The sequence below is a fragment of the Archocentrus centrarchus genome, chromosome 6 (genome assembly GCF_007364275.1).
Source record: "Archocentrus centrarchus isolate MPI-CPG fArcCen1 chromosome 6, fArcCen1, whole genome shotgun sequence".
NCBI classification, from domain to species: Eukaryota; Metazoa; Chordata; class Actinopteri; order Cichliformes; family Cichlidae; genus Archocentrus; species Archocentrus centrarchus.
Window position 1 is genome coordinate 34,711,022 of NC_044351.1, and position 22,259 is coordinate 34,733,280.

General features: G+C 42.2%; 1 protein-coding gene across 5 annotated transcripts in view; it reads right to left on the reverse strand.

The window, feature by feature from the left end:
* Positions 1-15,554, reverse strand: part of ndrg4 (NDRG family member 4) — a 70,472-nt gene extending 54,918 nt beyond the window's left edge. For 2 of the 5 annotated variants that reach the window (XM_030731346.1, XM_030731344.1), the window contains exon 1: positions 15,423-15,554. Coding sequence is in view for 3 of the 5 variants with exons in the window: in XM_030731342.1 (XP_030587202.1) it covers positions 11,304-11,377 (74 nt within the window). In the remaining 2 variants the exon portion in view is untranslated. Of the gene's footprint in view, positions 1-11,303; positions 11,378-15,422 lie in introns of those variants that run through there. The other 3 variants (XM_030731345.1, XM_030731343.1, XM_030731342.1) reach the window with 2 other exon arrangements.
* Positions 15,555-22,259: the final 6,705 nt, after the last annotated feature.

The window sequence follows — 22,259 nt, forward strand, 5'->3', positions numbered from 1 at the left end:
TCTTAAACGTGTCTGGATTTCAGTTTGAGACCAATTTAAAATGTTGTGTTTTTCTGCCTGGTCTATGTTTCAGTGATGGAGCGAAGGCTGCGAGCTGCGCTGTGTCCTGCACACGAACACGCCTCACTCTCCTCAGGTCATATACAAAACTCACCTTCCTAATGAGGTGTGAGGTTTTTCCATTACTTCCCAGTTTCTCTTTGCAGGGAGTGATATATGAATTATTTCAAACTTCAGTTTGTTTGACAGAATTGTGTGCAGTGTGGATTTATGGGTCTCTCCACCTCCATCCTAGAGAGTGGTACAATCATTCAGAGTGGGTGGGTGAATTTCAATGCAACGATAACACTTGGATATCGTGATGCCTGTGTAATATCCCACATCCATGTTTCTTTTGCACACACTGTATTCCCTTTTTTACTTTTCGGGTGTCAGGTCCTCTTTTTGCCGTCAGCATCCTGTTTCCTGGTGCCCATGAGTGCAGAACTGTCTCGATTACTGTAATAATCCTATTGACAGGTCTACTACATCCGCCATCGACATGTTTCTCTTTTGTTCCTCTGCTCTCTGTTGTTTTGTTTTTCAGTGGGAGGTCTCAAAGAGTCAGTGTCCCCCTGCATTTTAGAGGGCTTCAAATGTGGAAAGAAGGTTTTGTTGCACTCAGAGTAATGTAAGTTTATATCAACCCAACTTCACCTGTCTCTCCTCTGCTCTACCCCACAGTGGTGGGGTGAAACAGAGAGCAGAGGAGGGGAGAGACTAGCATGATCATAAGTGATAGTGTAACACAGTAGAGATGCTCACGCTTGTACTTCAATTGGTAAATAACATAAATATTTTTCTTTATTTTAATTTCCTTCTTTATTTTATTTTATTATTGGTGGATGGAGGTGGTTCGGGGCTTTGACAGGGGAAACAATGAAGCTTATTTATAAGCCCTAAAATCATGTGCAGTATTGGTGAAAAATCTCAGTAAGGGAAATTCCTTAAACATGCACAACAACATGTGTTTGAAATGACTGCATATACCCTCCAGGCACGTGCTGATACTCAGTTATAAAGTCTGCGTCTGGAGGTCGGAGGGTTGGTGGTGGTGAAGTCACGAATTTGTCATCCAGAAAAATGCAGCTCCATCTAGGAGCACTTGCTTCATCTCTGATTACATTTAGACATCAAATACTCCTTGGTGAGGTTTAGGGGGGAAAATGTTTGATTTTTAATGTAAAATGAGCCCTACACCACAAACCTGCACACTGAAAAATTTATTCTGTGGCCATAACCTGGTGTACTGTGTTTCATATCTGTGCATCTAAGACAGGGGTGGGCAACTCCAGGCCTCGAGGGCCGGTGTCCTGCAGGTTTTAGATGTGTCTCTGCTTCAACACACCTGAATCACATATAGAAGTCATTAGCAGGACTCTGGAGAACTTGACTGCATACTGAGGAGGTAATTCAGCCATTTGATTCAGGTGTGTTGGATCAGGGACACATCTAAAACCTGCAGGACACCGGCCCTCGAGGCCTGGAATTGCCCACCCCTGATCTAAGAGATGCAAGCTGCTTGGAGAAAATGACCGTTTTTCATGCCCCGTGAATGAGAATGAGCTTCAGCTCTGATTCATCTTTATCTAAGAGTTTAAATTCAGGGTGCATTAGTCAGTTAAAGACGGACTTTGTCTGCATGCCATCATTTTTATGCATAACTTAACTAAATGCCACATTGATGTACATCCTAAAATATGTTCCCGGCTTTGAAGGAGTTTGTTGGGTGGATGGAGAGTTGGCACTGCATGAGGTGTGATCAGTGATTAAAGTGAAGCCCACTCAAGTCCCGCGGCACAAACAGTTATTCACATCATTAATTCCCTCTTAATGGAACGATGGTCAGAGGTCAGCGGTACTGAGCCGGGTCCTTTTACCTTTGCCCCCCCAGCATCATCACCTTGTGTTACACATACAGGGGATGTGCTCACGGCTGCACCTTTGCTCAGCAAATCTGCAGAAAGCTTGATAAGATAAGTTGTACTGATGTTGAACAGCTGCGCTGAAAGGAAAAAGCTGAGGCAACACATATGCTTGCCTGTAGCTGTTGTTCTCCATCATAGTGTAAAATCATGGGCTAAATAATAACATCATACTGCTACCAGCTTTAAACAAAAATTCCCACAGGGACAGCAGCCTAAGGGCCAGAAGCTATTCACACTGAACCAAAACACGTAGGTGTTGAATACTAAAGTCTTACAGCTTTCTCTCTGTTTGCTGATTTAGCTCCTTTCATTCCTTTGCAAAGTCGGGGGCTGACGACAGCAGGGGCGAAGCAGGACCGCGCCCTCGTTCCTCAGGCCAGTTCTTATCTACAGTTTTACATCCACTCACTGTAACCGTGATAAAAATACATTTTCCCCAATTTCTTGTTAAAATGACAAACAAATTTGCTCGTGATTACAAGGAACAGATTTGTTCAGTTGCTATCACTGCACAGTATATGGCAAAATGTTTCACATTAAGAAATATCATAAATAAGTTCTTTGTGACCCCCAGTTTTAGGAGCTAAGATTTACAGACCTCCCCTGAATGTATCACAGGAAAGGCAATAACTTAATAAAAAGAGGACGTGTACGAGGACACACTCACTCAGCATACATGAGGCTGAGCCTGTGCATCTTTTTCAAATGTGAGTGATTAACTTAATTTAACACCCTTTTACACCCTTCAAATGCCTGTGAGAGGGTTAGGTTAGGCTTCAGGGTTAAGATTAGAATCAGGTTTAGGTTAAGGTTTGATTAAAGAAAGCTAAACGAGCACACCTGTGTGGGCATGTGTGCTCCTCCCCCTGCACACAGAGTGGAGCAGGCAGCGGTCATTGGGGGTTAAAACAGCGATAACTGCAAACACCTTTTCACCAAAATATGAGCCAAAGGACGCCAAACTCAGCACTGCGCTCACTCTGACCCCCAGCAGCAAACCCGCTGAGATTTAAGTGGTTTTTGAGACAGCTGAAGAACAGACGGACACTGTCATATATTACTGTTAAGTACATCAGTTTTATCTGTGTGTGTGTGTGTGTGAAAACACACGAGCTCTCTTTGTATCTATTGATGCACATTGTAGTAGTCCTCGTATGGAGCAAAAGAAAAGCTAGTGTTAGGACACGTGTGTGTCTCAGCTCTGATCTGACTGAAATGATTGGACTCGACTGAGTCGGGCGGCTCTGCTGTTGTCAGAAACCGGAGTGAGACTGCAGGCTGTCCTCAGATAGTGATGCATCACTTTCTTTACCTGCAGACTCTGATGGACACATTCTGATGGGAGGCTGTCACAGGAGCTTTACCTGAATGGCAGCTGTTTGCAGTGAATGAGGAATAAAGGCTGTTTTTCATTACGTACGCTCCTCTTTCAGCATCCCCCCCAAACACAAGAAGCCCCCCAGGAGGAAAACTTTCACTGGTTTGGTTTTAGAACAATGCTGTTACAGTTTATGTGGCTTATACGAAGAGATTAAACAGCTTCATAATCATACGGGTGATTCCTGACACTGTCGTGCAGAACTACATTTGTGAGACCTGCTAACAATCGTACCATTAACCCCTCATCTAGGACCATGCTAAGGCCAGCACTATCATAATACACTGTATTTTATTCACCAACATTCACACATCATGACTTGAATTTATTTGGCTCACGCTGAATGGCACAGTTGGATCGTCCGGCAGCGGCACTGAAAAATGCAACCAAATGTCCCTTCTAGTGATCGTGTTTCTATGGTCCACCCACGGTGCTGTGGGGCGGGTGCCAGCAGGCCAGACGGGCAGACAGCGTGTGGTCACCAGCAGTACGCCGATGGGGGAGGGGAGCGTTCGGCGGATTCTTTCCTGAACCGAACGGAGAACCAGATGCCGAGAAGCGAAGCTCAGTGAACTGTGAGGGAGGGATGAATGGTTTCCTGAGCAAACCTCAGTCGTTACCTTCAGAGACACATGATTTTAATGCCACTGCCACTGAAAGACAGGCCATAACCCAGGACCCCAACAACAGACGCTGGCCCTGTATTTTATTCCTAACTGGGAATGGGGCTGTGACCAATAGACCAACAGAATGAGATCTTATTTAAATGTATTAATTTTCTAGTGGTATTCAGTGTGCAGAGAGTCAGGATGTACTGACACAGAAACTTCATGGTTACATATGCATGAAACTTAGTTTCAGAGTTCGGCTCATTTCAGTGCAGCAGTGAAAAAACTTTTAATTATATTACAAAAATCAGTATATTCATAAGTGCCAAACTCTCCATAATTCTTAGTGAAACAGTTAAGGCAGTCTGAGTACTGATAATAAGAAAAGAGCTGTTTCCTCTGAGCCATAAAGTAATAAAAAAAAATGTCCATGAAGGCAAATGCAACATGTTCATAACTGACCTAATTTAATCATTAAATAATCAGTGGATTTCCTGCATTAATACCTGTGAGCACACAGCCCTTTGGCTGCCAAAGCAGCCCTGACCCACCGAGGCATGGACACCATGAGACCCCCGAAAGTGTGCTGTGATATCTGCACTAAGATGTTACCAAAGATCCTTTAAGTCTGTGAGGTGGGGTCTCCATGGATGGACTCGTCTGTCCAGCACATCCCACAGATGCTCGATTGGATTGAAATCTGGGAATTTGGAGGCCAAGTCGACTCCTCAAACTCATTGTTGTGCTCCTCAAACCATTCCTGAACTGCGGCTGGTCTGCAGCTACGCAGCTGCATATGCAACAAGCTGTGATGCTCTGTGTATTCTGCAGTACCTACAGTAGCTCGTCTGTTGGACTGGACCACCTTCGCTCCCCACGTGCATCAATGAGCCTCGGCCATAAACGCCCCTGTTGCTGGTTCACCGTTGGTCCTTCCTTGGACCGCTTTGATAGATCCTGACCCCCGCAGACCGGCAACACCCCACAGGAACTGCAGTTTGGAGATGTGGGCTAGCATCACAGTTTGGCCTCAAACTGGCTCGAATCCTCTTTTTCCTGCTTCTTACATCTACTTTGAGGATAAAATGTTCACCCGCTCCCTGATAGATCCCTCCCACTAACAGGTGCCATGATGAAGAGATCATCAGTGTCATTCACCTGTCAGTTATAGCATGTGCACAGCCTGCTGCCTGGATCCATCTGTGTTTTCACATTTGTAGCTGAAATTATTGCTTAAGTAGTTTTCATAAATACGCCATTCCTAAAAAAAAATTATTCTCTATTTTTTTACTGTCCAGTAAAGTGAGCTCATTTTAGGTCAGGCAGGAGGTCTCTGAGAGGACCCGAGAGTGTTGGTGCTGCTCCTGAGTTCAGATCCATACAAGTGATGGTTAAACTGGACTGAACACACGGAGAGATGAAGAGACAGAAACAGTCCAAATAAAAGGTAACTGCTGGAAATGTAGAATTAAAATTTAAAAAATAAAATTATATTTCACTGCAAAAATGTCTTTAATAATAAATGTCTGCATGTATTAATCACTGCCTGCGTTCTGTAACACTGGAGCTATTCCTGATGTCAGACTGAATTGTCCTCTTGTTGCTACTTGACAGCCATCCGAGGAAAATTTGAGGAGGTGCAAAAGAAACACACCACATGCTTATTTTTAGCTCGATGGATTATTATCCTGATATGTCAGGGTACTATTTTTATTCTAGACAAATAAGCCAGCGCTTAATGCTTAATCAGTAATCAAGAAATGATCACATATACGAGTACCAGCGCTATCCAAAGACTCCTGCTGCCCCTCTCTGTCCTGTTTTCTAATGATTTACATCTGGTCCTGAGGCCAAAATCATGTTTCTGCATATTATATGAAGCCCGTGCTGTGCCAGCCTCCATTTTTAAAAAATGTCCTCCATTAGTGACCACAGAGTCACATCCAATGAGCAGCATGTACGCAGCAGCATTCTCTTATTGATCTGATCGCCTTCGCTCTAATACATCACGATATCTGATCAAATTCTAGCCATTCTGTGTTTTATATATAAATTTTGTCCTTTATTAAAGATGACTTACAGTGTAGAGCAGTGATTCCTAAAGTTCACTGTACTGTGGACTGTAAAGGTACTGCAGGTGAGCCGCAGTAACAGAAATTCAGTTTAACATTATTCAGTATGTGCAGTTACATATTTATATGGTTACTTTGTGATTATTACTCTGAACTAAATTTACTGCTCATGTATTGAAGTTTGTGTCCCAGTGGTGAGTGGGTCACATACTGACATCAGCACTTTATATATGACTGGGTAGCATTAGCCTGAGTTTATTTATGTTTCACATTGTAATTCATTATTATCAGGCTGTCCTAAAAGCTCCCTGAAAAGCCTTCAGCTGATCCAAAATGCTGCAGCTAGAGTACTGACAGGGACTAGAAAGAGAGAGCAGATTTCTCCCATATTGGCTTCTCTTCATTGGCTCCCTGTTAAATCTAGAATAGAATTTAAAATTCTTCTCCTCTCATACAAGGTCTTCAATAATCAGGCCCCATCTTATCTCAAAGACCTCATAGCACCATATCACCCCAACAGAGCACTTCGCTCTCAGACTGCTGGCTTACTTGTGGTTCCTAGGATACTTAAGAGTAGAATGGGAGGCAGAGCCTTCAGCTTTCAGGCCCCTCTTCTGTGGAACCAGCTCCCAGCTTGGATTCAGGAGACAGACACCCTCTCTATTTTTAAGATTAGGCTTAAAACTTTCCTTTATGATCAAGCTTATAGTTAGGGCTGGATCAGGTGACCCTGAACTAGGGCTGCACGATATTGGAAATTAGTGCGATATGCGATATGGAGGTCTAGTATTGCGATAACGATATTGTCGCGATATTTTTTCTTTTTACCTAAAAATGCAATATACATGACCAATAAGAAAAAAAAATCTATAAAATGTATACCAACAACAAATATGCATTTCAAATGTTGCATTTATTTAACATATAAACAAACATGTTCACATGTTTGTTTGTTTTTCATTTAAATGTTATAGTACATTAGGGCTATATGTCTTGAGAGTAATTTTTTATCTTTAACACTTACCAATTGCCAGATGCAGGCGATGGCCAAAGCACTGCACTCTGAACCAGTTGTTGACCTCAGCAGCCTTCACCACGTTCGCTCCGTTATCTGTTGTGATGGCCACTTGTTTGTGTTTGGGCAAGTTCCAGTTGTTCAAAACATCCCGCAGGGCAGCAGCAATGTTTTCACCAGTGTGTGTCTCGGGGAAGTATGCTACTTATAGGCAGCGTGTAATGAGCTCAAATTTGCATGTCAAAAAGTGCACGGTAAAACTCATGTATGGCTCAGTGGTTCGACTGGACCACAAGTCAGTAGTGCTAGCATAAAAATCCACTTCACTGAGCTCTGCCTTCTCATAAGGAGCGGCAGAAGCGAAACTATCATTTATGTTAGTTTGTGAACTTGCCTTTCGTTTGCTTGACTTTACCGGAGTAGGCTGTGGGTTTTTAGATGTTAAATATACGTTGTAAAGTTCCTTGTGGTTGTATTGAAGGAGGTTTGTCGTGTTTCCTCTTGACATAGCCACGATTTTTCGGCATGACTTGCAAAGAACTTGTGTCTGTGACTCGTCCTGTGTGGAAAAACCGTAGTCGTCCCAAATGCTCTCTGTTTTCGTCTCGACTCGTCTCTTCAATTCCCGCCATGCTTGTTTTCCTTCTGTGTGTGTACGTGCTCCCTGCGCCGCTGAGAGCATGTGCTCGCTCTGGCCAATAGCGACGCGGCACCTTCACATTTAAGGTCGCGCGGGATTGGTCAAAGTGCGGACATAAAGAAAGACGTGATTTATACATTAAATAATTAGAAATTATCGCGCATTTTTTAGATATGCCTATCGCACGTGCCAATATCGCGATGACGATATTTTTTCGATATATCGTGCAGCCCTACCCTGAACCCTCCCTTAGTTATGCTGCTATAGGCTCTTTATACCCCACCCTGCATTTAATCATTAGTTATTATCAATCTGTCTCTCTTCCACAGTGTGTCTTCTGTCTCTCTCCCCCCTCAGCAGATGACCCCCCCTCCCTGAGCCTGGTTCTGCTGGAGGTTTCTTCCTGTTAAAGGGAGTTTTTCCTTCCCACTGTCACCAAGTGCTGCTCATAAGGGGTCGTTTAGACTGTTGGGTTTTCTCTGTATTATTGGAGGGTCTTTATCTTACAATATAAAGCGCCTTGAGGCGACTGTTTGTTGTGATTTGGTGCTGTATAAATAAAATTACATGTCATTTCAATGGTCACAGGGTCATAAAGACTGCACGTATAAACTCAACAGCTAAATCTGTTTGCTGACTTTGTTTCTAAATAGTTGACATTTCAAAAGCACATTTTTCTCCTGGAATTAATTTTTCTGCCACCATATTTGCTTCTGCAGAGTTCTGCCATAGATTTTAATTCAGGATACTTTGAGAGGCATGCCGGTCTAATTTAATGTCTCTGGTATTTGTACTTATGTGAAATTAAAGGTCACACAGCAGGAATTCAAAGCAACAAAAGTCAGCGGATCTTTTCTTTCTTCAGCAAACAGTACATGTTTGGCCAGGTCAGAGTTTTCTCTTCTTCAGAAAACTCTTTTGGATTTTTTGCTTGGGTTTCATGCTGGAATATTCCTGCCAAGCTTCTGGAGACGGGGAGTCATCTTGTCAGCCAGTATTTCAGTATAGCTGCAGGCACTTACAGTACCATCTATAATTGTTGAGCACCGCTTCCAGTTATGCAGCCTCATATTATCGCGCTGTCACCTCATTTCATTCCATGAAAAACATCACTCAGTGCCTCCTACCTGCCCCCTCAGAATCAGCTGATTTTTGTGGATGGTAATTCTAGTATTTAGTGAAAATTATACCATTCTATAAATGTACAGGTACAGGAGATATTCACTTTAAAATAATATTTAATCTCTGCTGAAAATTCATTCTGTACATCCTCATTTCTGCTGCTGCAGTCTTTCCATTCATTTCTAGTCCATCAGTGTTCATCGAAATATGTTTCTGAGGTATTTCTAACCATCAGGGACTAATAAGAACGGTAAATTCTTAAATGCTAAATGAATGGTTTCAGTTTTTGGTTAAAAACTATTTTAAAAAGTGGAACATAAAAAATATTAATTCATAACATTTTCTTGGTTTTATTCCCATTTTTAATGACCTTAAAGTATTTTCATGCTGTTTTTGAATGTGTACAATAACTTAAGATACATAACTTAATAATTGTTGCTTTTGGCTAAAAACAATAAAAATCCTGGCGTGGGGCCAATGTCAGACAGACGTAATGAGCTGGCAACAACGCCGTTTATTAAACTTTGTCTCACGTTTCGATTTTCCACCTTCGTATCGGCTCTTTTGCAGACATGAACTTCCCCATCATGAGTGAGTTCTGATTGTGGTGTTCAAACGTAACATTATTGCTCTTACAATAATAAACTTGATTTAATTTTCTGAGTTGAGATCATAATTGTATTTACTTTCACTGCATCAGGCTTCGACTTTTAGACCTAAACTGCATGCTCAATAAATAGTTTTGATTAGAAACATTGCAGTTGCAATAGATAGTTGCAGTTCATCTGTCAGCTGCATGTGTATCATTTGACATTAAAGTGATATTGCTCAGAATCATTCTCACTGCTGTTTGCAAACTGTATTTTAAGTACACAGTGAAGCTCTGCAACAAAGCTGTATTAATATGCATGCAGAGATGTGTGGGACATGCAGTTCCATCCACACTGACTCAGTCAGCACCCAGGCTGGCATTTCAAAATTAATGGGTGACAGCGATACGTAACGCACACAATGAGTAAAGCAAAATAATGTGTGTGGTGACAGGGCATGCTGATATGCTCCACTGCCTTGTGAATTCAGCAATATTAGTAATTTTGAGTATGATTTATCTTCAGTCAAACCTTAGACACTCGTAACTGGAAGTGAAACTTTACAGAAATGTGCGTATAAAGGATGTTTGTCATTCATAGTTCAGCTGGACTGAGACCAAGAAACTGACTCTGGCATCGAGACACTTATTAATAAACCTGTTTGTGAGCTAACGTGGCAAAACTGACCCAGTGAGGCCCAAACACGAGAAAGGTTTGACACCAAGCTAACAAAACTCATTTTCAGCTGTTTGTTTTTTCCTGACTACATTTTATTTTAGTACAGCTGCAACTATCGATTATTTTAGTTATCGAGTATTCTATCAATTATTCCATTGATTAATTTAGTAATCAGAGGGTGTCCCCCTCCCCTACTGAATGATCGCTAGTGCTAATGGCGGAGCCGGCTATGAGGGAAAGTCCCAGCATTTTATGTTTCTGTCAGCTAGCACCGCCGGACACGACCACACAGTTATTAACACACACAGGCCGGCATCGACGTCGGCCACTTAGTAGGTTATCAGATCCCAGTTCCTGTTAGCATCAAGCTAATAGCAAACTAAAGACCAACAGGGTGTCGTGCAGCAACTATCAGTTTTCTAAAAGTTGCTAATCTATAAAACCACAATCCTTAACACAAAGCAAAGTTCACCTGAATGCTTACAGCCATTAATACATTCCTGTGCATATTTCTCTATTGATTTATGATCCCTATGTTTATGATTTATGATGCGTCCCACGTATCAGTCCTACATACATGAACTTATACAGGATATAAAATGATCACATTGAATATGACAGTTCAGTGGTGACATAACAAGCAGTGGTATGTATGAAATCATTCACTCTAATTTAAAACAGTGGTGTTTGCATCATGCATCAGCAAAACCAGCAGCTCAGCTTCTGATGCACAGACTGGATTTTTCTGTACAGTCAGAACGTAACAGGAGTGATGTGTTCAAGTGTCCATATTAAAGAAATAAACTGCATGAAGAATGAGCTGGAATAGTCTCACTACACACACTGTGTCACCTGGTTGAGGTTTCCACCAAATGCTGCAGAGGGAATTTTCAGTCCGAGAGTCTGGCTTTGTTCCCAGCCTAATTCCCAGTATCTGTTCCAGTGTCTGTCATGGGTTTTTTCGTGAATAGATATTAATCAGATGGCAGATGGACTGCTCCTGTCACATGCATGTTTGTTTAACAACTACATGGTGATTTTTGATTGGATTTGTGGGCATTTGCTGGCTGCTGCAGAATGAATGTTTGAGACACTGGACTGACTGACAGAATGGGGCGAATGGACGGAGGATGCCATAGATAACTCCACACAGGTCGGATAAAGGAGGGACCTGAGTGGTTACAGTATGGTAGGTTATGTAGGTAGGTACAGTGGCTTTACGATCCTACGTACATGGTCTGCAGGAGGCTCTGTGGAACCGTGCAGCCAGCCTTGGGAGGGAAGTTCCAAAACAATCCAGGCCCCATCTAGCAGCGGGTATAAAAATACAAGAGACAAGATCTACTGTACTAGCGTTGGTGCATTGCAGGTGCAAAGGCAATAATAAGAGTCACAGATTATTAGAGGAGATGCCATGCAATAAAGCTACACAGAACAGTCAGAAAGAATAATAAGACAGGTGACAGAGGTTAATAAGGAAATGGTCATAAAAGATAAGGAAGAAAAATATGAAGGTTAATTAATGAAAAAGGCCTTTACCGTTGTTGGGTGGCTGGTACTTTTGTATTTATAAGATCTTAAAATCAATAAAAAGCCATTTGGGGGCCATTTCTAATACAACTGATTTTTATTGGCCTTTAACAATAGAAAGACATGCAACAACCCCTCTGTAATTTAAAATAATATTACAGTAATCATGTTTTCCAGGAAACACGAGGATGCTTCCAACAGAAACGTCTAGCAAAGAGGAAATTTATCAGCATGCGAAACACGGTAATAACAGTGCTGCTTTTCCAGTGGCTCCCTCACAGCGCCAGGCTCATTGTCTCGCTGCTGAAAATGCCACTGGGCGGGAGGGAGACGGGGGCTCTGGAGTGGTTTAAAGAACTCAAGGAACAAGAGGAGTTGTTCCCAAAGAGAAGGAACTAGAAACACAAAGCTTCACATACCAGAACTAAGGGTTTCTTTACCCCTGGCTGAGATTTGAATTATTCCTCCTATTCTGTGCCAGGAACTGTCTCAACAGAATAAAAGTGTGCAGCACCTCACAGTCAGCTTAAAGGTAAAAGCTGGTGAATCAGACATTTAGCCTTGACGTACTAAATGGCTAAACACTATTCAAACATAATTTCCACAAACTGAAGCTTAACTGAAACCGTTCAGTGCGTCATGTTATATATCAGTCCTCTCTTATACAGAGGAGATAGTAAGATATCAGGAGATAAAGGGTCAGTGCAAACCACACTGTCAAAACTCATTAGCACTCCATATGTTAGCCATTAATTCAACTAGTACAGCAGTGCTGTTCTCACACCATATTTACACCACAATTTCCCATCTAGGTGTTTGCCAACATTCAAGGTGGAAAAGTCCATTTTTTTCTCAAAGCTCCGTAAACGCCTCCGAGGCTTCGAGCTGTTTACCAAAGTACAGTGATTGAATCAGTCCGGGTCTTATGGAGACCTGCTGCAACCTAAAAGTCCTGAAGGCGTGGAGACGGTTTATGCTAACAGCAGCAAAAATCACAAAGGTTAGAGCAGGGGTCGGCAACCTGTAATCCGGAGAGAGCCATTTGAACCCGGGTTCCACGGAAAACAAACAGTGAGAGCCGCAAATACGCATATATTGAGAAACGAAAATAAATAAATAAAATGATTTTATTTTAATATTTCAAGATCACAATAATGTTCCAATTATAACAAAAACCGAACTGACAAAAATAAAATGCACTTCAATTGGATACTTATACAAAGAGCCGCAGATTAAGCCTGAATGAGCCGCGGGTTGCCGACCCCTGAGCTATAACATCGATTATGTGAGAACGATGCCGACGTCCTCCACAGTGAAACTACCATCTGCTGTAGTTTCACTGCCCCGAATCTGTGTTAGTTAAATAAAACTACCAGAATCAACGTTCTTTAATATGTTTATTGTAAAATCTCAGCGTCACATTAAAGTTTTCTTTATGTTTATTACCATCTTAACATCCACCAGGTCTCCCAGGACCCCTCTGGGGTTAAAGGTAAGGTTTAGGTTTGCCCCCCCTTTTATAAAGATTGTGTCTGTTTGGAACAAATGGAAAAGCTTAAAAGTATAATTTCACATAATGCACTGTTTCTCATTCACCTTATTTACTTTGTTTATACTCCACTCTGCATTTAATCATTAATTGATATTAATCTCTGGCTCTCTTCCACAGCATGTCTTTCTCTCCCCTCAGCCCAACCGGTCGCGGCAGATGACCCCCCCTCCCTGAGCCTGGTTCTGCTGGAGGTTTCTTCCTGTTAAAGGGAGTTTTTCCTTTCCACTGTCGCCAAGTGCTGCTCATAGGGGGTCGTTTAGACTGTTGGGTTTTTTCTGTATTATTGTAGGGTCTTTACCCACAATACAAAGCGCCTTGAGGCGACAGTTTGTTGTGATTTGGCGCTATATAAATAAAATTGAATTGAATTGAATTGAATTGAATAATTTAACTGTGGAGTCAGATGTTATAAGACATTATTTAAAACGTATCATTTTCTAGTTTCTGTAAATTTGCCTATTTAGCATTTAGTTAGAAAATAAAAAGCCAACGCTAAGCTGCTGAACATTAGATGAGGTTAGTTTGCAAACTGCACTTTGAATCTTTGTGCTCATAAGAGTGCCTCACATGTGCTAATTTCTGAATTGTGGATGGCGTGAACAGCCAGAATTGTGCTAACTACGTAGCTGCTATACTGACTGCCTGCTACCTTTCCTGGGGCGTGGCTTTGGGGACTCTCCTACTACATCATGTGGTTTGTTGATCTGACAGGTTAAAGTCTTGAATTTCTCATCTGCACAGGTTCACGTCTGCGAAACGTCCCCGCCACCTTTTATTTTCATGACACAACACGACGTCAGCGGGTGGGGCAGGACCAGCAGGTGGAACAGTGAAGGCCAGCTTCCTGGTATCTTGGACGCTTAGTAATCCTTACTGTGCTTTTTATGAGGGACCGTTTTTGGATTTGCAGGCAGTGAGTTTGGACACAGAGCTGCTCATCGGGAGGTGGCGTGATTTAAAGCAAAAATCAAAGCTGCATTTCTAAAACAAGAATTGGAAATTCAGCAAGATTTGAACTGTGGTTGCTCAAAGGCTCTGGATTTATCTACAAATCTATATCGCAAAAACATCCCTCTGGCCAAATATGGACTGACTGGATTTGGTGATGAGGTGTGAGCGAGCTCTGCTGGGTGGCTCGTGAGGAACAAAAGCAGGAGCGTATTGCTCTTTGTAAATCTATTTATAAAGCGTGAGCTGAGAAACAGACCCGCTCCCAAAGGGGGGACGAGCTCAGCTTCAGTGGCTGTTTCATGTTCTCAAGAAGAAGAAGCAGTGGATAAAAAAATATGAGTCACTAAGTTTCCCAGTAGCTTGAAATCTGAACACAAAAAGATGCACTGCAAGAAAACGATGAGGGGAGTGCAGCCGCTGATCCTACGGAGAAATTATGTAAGAGGTCCAAACAAAAATGGGACAGGGATGTGAAAAATGCACTTTAATCTATTCATCTCTCTGCTGATGGTGTGACGCAACAAATCTCCCTGAGTAATGTTAAAATACAAATATAAGTCTTATTTGGTGCTTTATTTTTTGAATGAGAGCACCCACCCACTTTATTTTTACCACGATGCTGCCGTGCATTATGGTGTTAATCTGTCAGGTCCTGCCAACAGCACTGAGCCAAATGCAGGCGCTTTCAGGGCACCGCCAACACAAGGCTGCACCAAATTCAATCAACTTTTATGACTTCCACCGATTGTCGATTCATCATCAGTCTGACTCAGGCTCCTTCAAATCCACCATTATTTTCTTTAGCACGCATTGCTCCCTGCTCTGCCATTGTTGCTTTCTCACACATTGGAATCAGACGGTTATTAAAACTACAGCGTTATGATCCCACTGTAAACACCAGGAAAGACAACATAAATGCACAGCCTTCAGGTTTTCTAAATGCTGCACTTTGGTTCCTGTGGGGTCAATAAATTCAACCTCTCAACATCCTGTTCTCGCCAATGCAGAGGCTGGTGACAGGGGTGTGTGTGTGTGTGTGTGTGTGTGTGTGTGTGTGTAAGTAAAAGTCTAAAGTACAAAGCCTCAGCAGCAGCATTCACGTACACCGTGCCAAAATTCCTGTCCTCATTTTAACATCCTCCTCCTCCCAGTCCTCAAACACAAAGCAGCTTCACCACATCGGAGCTCAGGTCTCACTTTCCTGGACGCGTAAAGGGTCGAGTTAAATATGAAGAGTTCACCTCCACACGGCTGCTCGCCTCTCAGACAGAAACTGTTGAATAATCATCAGAATCCAGGCAGATGAAGCTTTACTGTACCTGTGATGTGGTTCAGAGCGTCGGTGGTCACAAAGTCTGGTTCAGCTGTGTTTTTGGTGTCTGTCCCTCAGGCTGCTACGGACTGGATGAATGTACGTCTCAGAGTGTGTGTGTGTGTGTGTGTGTCTTGCTGTGGTCGCACTAGAAATGAGAAAGGAAGGGCTCTCTCTCTCTCTCTCCCTCCCTCCCCCTCCTGATGATAAACATAGAGCACGTGGCTCCACCAATGATGCAGCACACTGACAATCACAGCACTGAGCAGCGATGAGAGAGGAAAAGGATGAAGGAGAAAGACGCCTGTAAAAATGTAACAAAGTGGGATTTGAGTCTGGTTACAGTGAAGGCGTGGGAGCGTCTGTGCTGCTCGTCTGTGCTGCTCGTCTGTGCTGCAGCCGTGTTCATCATACTAATGAATCCAGAAATCTCTGGATCTTTTTCCTCACCTGTTTCAACAACCATCCATCCGATCGGCTTCAAACTCAGCAGGTGTGCTGCTGGAGACACGAGGAAGTGCACTGCTGAGTGTGAGGTCATTTGGACGAATATAGTGACTGCTGCCTGCGCCACTGTGTGTGTGTGTGTGTGTGTGTGTGCCAACCTCTGACCTTAACCTAAACCTTATTCTAACTGTTGAATAAGATTGTTGTATTTGATTTTCTGTGACAAATAATTTCATTTCCTCATGTTTTTTTTGGATCAGTGGTTCTCAAAAGAACCCACAATCTGACAGCTACAGTTTGAACACAGGAGGTCATGTGACCTCTTGTCAGAGCAGTGTCTTTGTGTTTGCCTGCATGTGACGCATCTGTAAATTGTACCTATAAAAACATCCTGGGTCGCGCCCTGTCCGGACAGGCTCTGCACTGCTGCAGCTCTGAGTCGGTAAAGCTCTGAATTTACTCGTGATTTTTTAAAGCAGGCACCAAAAATGCATTCATCCAAATCCTTTTCTGAACATCCAATTCTGACACAGCTCTCAGACGTCCTCACACCCACGGACACACACGAGCACACATACGCACATACTCGGCCCAACAGCCCACAGGCAAACAGCTATTTTGTCTGGTTAAAGCAACCGTCAGAGGATCTTACCATGTTTGGGCAACTGGGGCATGAAGTGATAGGAACACTGATAGCAGCAGCATCCGTGTGTCCCTGGAAGAATCCTGACTCCAGCTCTACTTTGACTACAGTTAGGCATGTTTATAAGAAGTGATAGCTTAGGCCTGCAATCTAAACATGTCCGCCTTCCTGTTCAAACCTTGTGTTCCAGACATGAGAGCGAGCATGTGCGAGGGTCCCTGAAGCCCCTTTTTTGGGCACCTTACATTGCTGTGGGCCCAAATATAGACAGCAGCTGGTGTTGTTTAAAGAGTAAAGGTTTGGGTACCGCCAGCTTCTTTCCTCACGTCAGAATCACCATTCACACTTCTGATTTCACCAGAAATTGATTTACAATAAGCCCAAACATCATGGACACTCACAGATGAAGCAAGCACCAGTGTGAGCAGCTCTCTGATTACTTTTGGTTAAAACGAGTAACATTATACATTAATTTTTCAATTCATGTATGCTGGCCTGCTCCTTTTGGGTGCATGTTTGGCTTTGCTATCTCGGTCCGTTGGAACCAAAAGCATGGACTGTAACAGGCAACATGAATGATATGGTTCATTCAATAAGTGGATAAACTCAGGGGTCACAGAGCAAGGAAGCTAAAGAGTCATTTTCCTGGACACCCCACCTGTTGGCCATTAGACAGAAAGGACGGTGTGCTGTGTGTGGAGAGCCCTGATGAGGTTATGAAGGCGCACTGGAGGCCGATCGCAGCTCGGAGAATGATGCCAGTGTTACAGCCCCAAAGCAGCAACGGCTGAACTTCTAAATAGCTAAAAGTTGCCACTCCGTGAGGAAATTAACAAGCCTGTTGCTGGTTGAGTGGTTCATGAAATGCTGCCAATATCAGTGTGCTTGAGTTATTAAAGTTAAAGGTAGATGAAGAGTCGGCCCTTCTTCTTCTGTTGGTAATCTAATAAGTTACTTCTTCTTGGCTAAAACTGTAACAGATACTTTAATGGCAGAAGTGTAAAAAGTTACTATTAAAAGTAACACTGTAACCACACTACATGTCAGTATTCCAGGTATGTTAGATGGTAAAGTGAACATACATCCAGTGTAATCTGGGGCCGGGTTGAGGAGGCAGCAGCCTAAGCACAGAAATCCAGACCCACCTCTCCCCCGGCCATTTCCTAAGCCATCCGAGAGAGAGATAAGCTCTCCAGCGTGTCCAGGCTCTGCCCCGGGTCCTCCTCCCAGTAGGACATGCCCAGAGCACCTCACCCAGGAGGCGCCCAGGAGGCATAGTCCTAGACAGATGCCTGAACCACCTCAACCGACTCCTTTCAGTGTGGAGCAGCAGCTCTTCTCTGAGCCACTCAAATACAAGCAGCAGTTTGTTCTTGCTAGCAAAAACAACTGACCACATAACACATCATTCTTAGGAAATACAGTCTAAATACATCATGTTTATGACTACTTCAATATTACCTAAACCAACAAATATAGACAGAATCACAATAAGCATCTGTGTCTGCAGCAGCATTTGGTGCATGAAGCTCCCGCGGCCTCACTGTCAGTGTTTGTTACTGCCAGGCTACAGAAATGTCTTCTTCACTGTTACACTGTAAATAACTGATTTATTATAAGATAAGGAAGGAAGCAGGTGAAGGACAAAAACCACCTGAACCATCGGTGCATGATGGGAATCTTGCAGTTCCTGGACAGTAACTGCAACGATCCCATTCATGTTTCTTTATTCTTCATAGACCTACTTAGCAAACCACGAGCTGACCCACTACACAGCAGCCAAAACACTGTAATGGAGCCTGTCCTGATCAAAAGCCTCCAAATGGATTCATGACTCTGACCTTCACTGTGTAAACCTGCTGTGACATTCTGTGGAGCATTTTGATAGAACTATTAAAGACATACGTGAGTCCAATTTAGTTAATCAGACACAAATTTAGTGCATTTCGTATATCTGACTTATAATAATGAGATTCTCCTTTCTTTCAGTCCTCAGGCTGTGATGAAAGTCTCTGCTCTCCGACCTGCTTCCTTTCCTGTTGCTGCAGTTGGTTGATTCCAACATTTGCAGCAATGCCACTTGTTAGTTTTGGATTTTGCAGTAATTTTATTCATAAGTCGGTTCAGAGCAGGAGAAATCTGGCAAAATATCAGTGGTTATTATAGAGGAAGTTTTAAGGTATCATCATGATCTTATCACAATGAAAGAACTCTGCAGTACTTGGTACAGTGACTCAGCAACAATACCCCACAATGCAGAGGAAGAAAAATTATTACCACCAAATAACCTTCATTGACTTTACTCTTATTTATTTTAGTGCCACCTGGGGACAAATGAAGGCGTCGCACAGAGGAGTCAAACTGTGATCAATGAGGATTACAATATTTGGTCTGACCGCTCATACAGAGGTTACAGTCTTATCAAAATGGTAATGATTCATCGGGTCAGAGGTCACTTTAGCCTTAATGCAGTCTGACTTTAGACTGCATTAAGGCTAGCTTTGACAGCTGTCAGTGAGCTAAGTTATCAGCTCCACCTCTGCTTCACCTGCAAAGATTATTGTGGTAAAATTATAAAGTCTATAAACACAAGATGTAATATACAACTCTCCAACTGCAGAGTCTCCCTTATCTCGACCGGAGGAAAGAACGACACCACAGAATGAAACCAGTTAATCAAACGGTTTCTGCAGACGAGATTAGCAACGATGATGCTGACCCGAGTCACCATCAGGTCACTTTAAGTTTTGGATTTACTCTCAGTTTCGATGAACCCAAATATTCCCCTCATAAATCAGGACTGGTCTCCTCATCGCTGAAGCTTCACGCAGCTCTCATTTGTTCCACTGTTGAGATTAACACACAGTTTTATTGTGTTTTGGTACCGGCTCTAAAGTGAGAAGAATATGAGCTATCATAGCCTCCGCATACAAGCTGAGACATGACATCACTGGTTTTGAGTGAGCTACTAAAAAAAGTCGTTATTATAGGAGAAACTATTCATAAAGGCTATTTCTGTATCAGGCTGTAAACATGATTTTTACTGCGGTTCAGTTGGACCTTCTTAACAGCGGTTTTTGGAATTTATCAGCTTTGGAGGTTTATAAATATATTAATGTAGACTTATTAACCAGTAACTCTACTTTTTTATTGTGTCACCTCATATTCTTTGGGCAGATAGCAGCAAATCTGCATGAATAATGACATAAAACAGTGTTTTACTGCTGGAACACAAACATTTGTTTCACTAAAGCTTAAAATAAGGATGTTAATATAAAGCTCTGACATGTTTACTGGCATTTATTTTTATATTAAATCATTTTGGGGTAGTTATTAAACTCAGTGGGTGTGGCACCGTCACTGTCTGCACAGCTGTTTTAGTCAGGACTGCAATGGAGCACAGCTGTAAGCACTTGAATACCTTAGCTATTTTTGTTCATGTATTTACAGTACAAATGTAAAATTGCACAGTCCTATTCACTCACTGAATACTCTGTGTGGTATAAGCTAACAGGCTAATCTCATTAGGACTCGAGCCACCACTACACCAGTCGGCCCCCCCTGCAGCGAGGCTGGAGACCGTTACTGTCCTCTAACTGGACTGCCACAGGCTCAATCTCTGCAATCTCCCACTGTGTCCATCAACGGTCACGTATCCAGCAAAAATAGCCTAGAGCAAAAAAGCAAAAACTGAGACCCCATCAGTTTACTGCAAACTGCTCTGCTCTACAAGCTCAGCTGAATGCAGGAACTTTAAAAACCTACAGCCGATAAAGTTTCCTCTGGAGGAAAAAGGGAAATGTGAAGAACTGATGAGATTCCTTCATCAACCCTTTGACAGCCAGCAGCAGCTTTTTCTGACACATCTGTGTCGGCTGGAATCACCGGATCCATGTCGGCACACGTCAGAAGCTTTTAAATCGCAGTCTCAAAATTGTTTCCTTCACAGAAACTCAGACGTGGACTTCCTGTCAAAGGTTGTTTCCGCCGCACGTCGAACTGCAGTCAGAGTCGGATTAAATTAAACAATATTGTGTGCAGAGAGCATTAAAAGAAGTCATCTGAATAGTTCACACAGTGTTTTCATCTGTTCTGTTGTTGTGCGTCTACGTACCAAATCCTCCGATTTCTTTTTAATTGCGTTCATGTTCAGCAGTACATTACTGTCCACTGTGCAGCAGTAAAGGATAATTCCAGAGTTTAATTCCATGTATTTGTAATTCAGTGCAAATTTTCAGCCAAATTTCAAGAAAATCTGAAATTTTCCATCTGACATGATTATAAATATAAATCAGAGGTGTTTTTTTTCCCAGAGGGGCTCCATTAAACTATTCAGAAGAAGAAAAGGGCAAAGAGACACTGGAAGCAGTCAAACCTCAGCGAAGAAATAATGTTAAAAACATGATTTTAATAGCACATTTCTCTCTGTTTGTGTCTCTTAATTGGATTATTTATTAATTTGCATTCATGTGGTGAAAAAGTTAATTTCATACTGGAAAATTTTACATCAAGTACAAACTAACAACCTGCACAGCTTAAAACACGTCTCCCAGTTTCTGTGTTGAAATCTTTTTAACTTTTCATATTTTGATTTAACTCTTTCCTCTTTTTCATCAACACGTTTTGCCTCATGCAGGTGTTGCTGCTCATATGGTTAAATAACAGTTACAGTGAGTACAAACTGGTATTATACAGTACAGTACAGCCCGGCCTTAGTTACTTTAGTTTATATCTCTTTAACACCATATATTTTAAACATTATGTTAAAGCAGTTGTTTCCTCAGTCTGTTTAGTCAGTCATCAAAGGTTTGAAACCATTTACAAAAAGTAAAGCACATGAACAATAAGGCGAAAGGAATAACTTTTTAAGGAGCACATCAATGTACGGTCACTTTGTGTCTGTTGCTTTTGTTTGTTTGTTTGCACCTAGGATGGCACTTTCTATTAGAGCTCAGTAATAATGTGGTAACAGTGGGGTAATGAGGAACAGAATAATATGGAAATAACCAGTTATTACTACTTAATTACCAAAGTAATAGCCAAGTAATAATGAAGTAAAATGATATATATACATTGTGTCAACAATGTTTTACTGGAGTAAAATTACATTGAAACTTATGGAACTGGGAACTGGGGGCAGAAACTGGGGGTAAAAATATGGCAACAAACACACAGCAAGGCAACAGCAGTTAGTCTGACAGTATTTCAGTAACACAATGAGAAACGTGTTAGTTTGTGTGTAATAACCAGGAAACAGGCCGCAAAACTGCACGTTTCTACTAAATTACACAGAAAGATGTTTCAACTGAAAATCAAAGACCAGAACAACTTCTATTACATAAATATCAGTATCACATCACTCAGGTATAACCATTGTTGATACGCAGTATTACCAGTTATTGTGTGGGTATTACTCTGGTAATTATGAATTGCTTGTATCCACCTTATTACCCTAATGTTACCACATTATTACTGTGCTGTGATAGAAAGTGCTCGCCCACTTTGTTTCACTTTTGGTTTTTGATATTTGAACAAACATGCACCCAGTGGCACTTCTGGAGGACGTTTCACAGCTGTGTCTTTCTCTCTGTGACTTACAGGGAGCTCTCAAACAAATGTGAGCTGCATCCCTGAGAGCTAATCATCTGTAATCTGCTCATACACAAACATTAAGGCTCTGTGATATCAACCATGAGCTTGGCCCACAGAGGGCAGGCTGCAGCACCTCTAATGTGAAGTGTTGGTTATAATGGC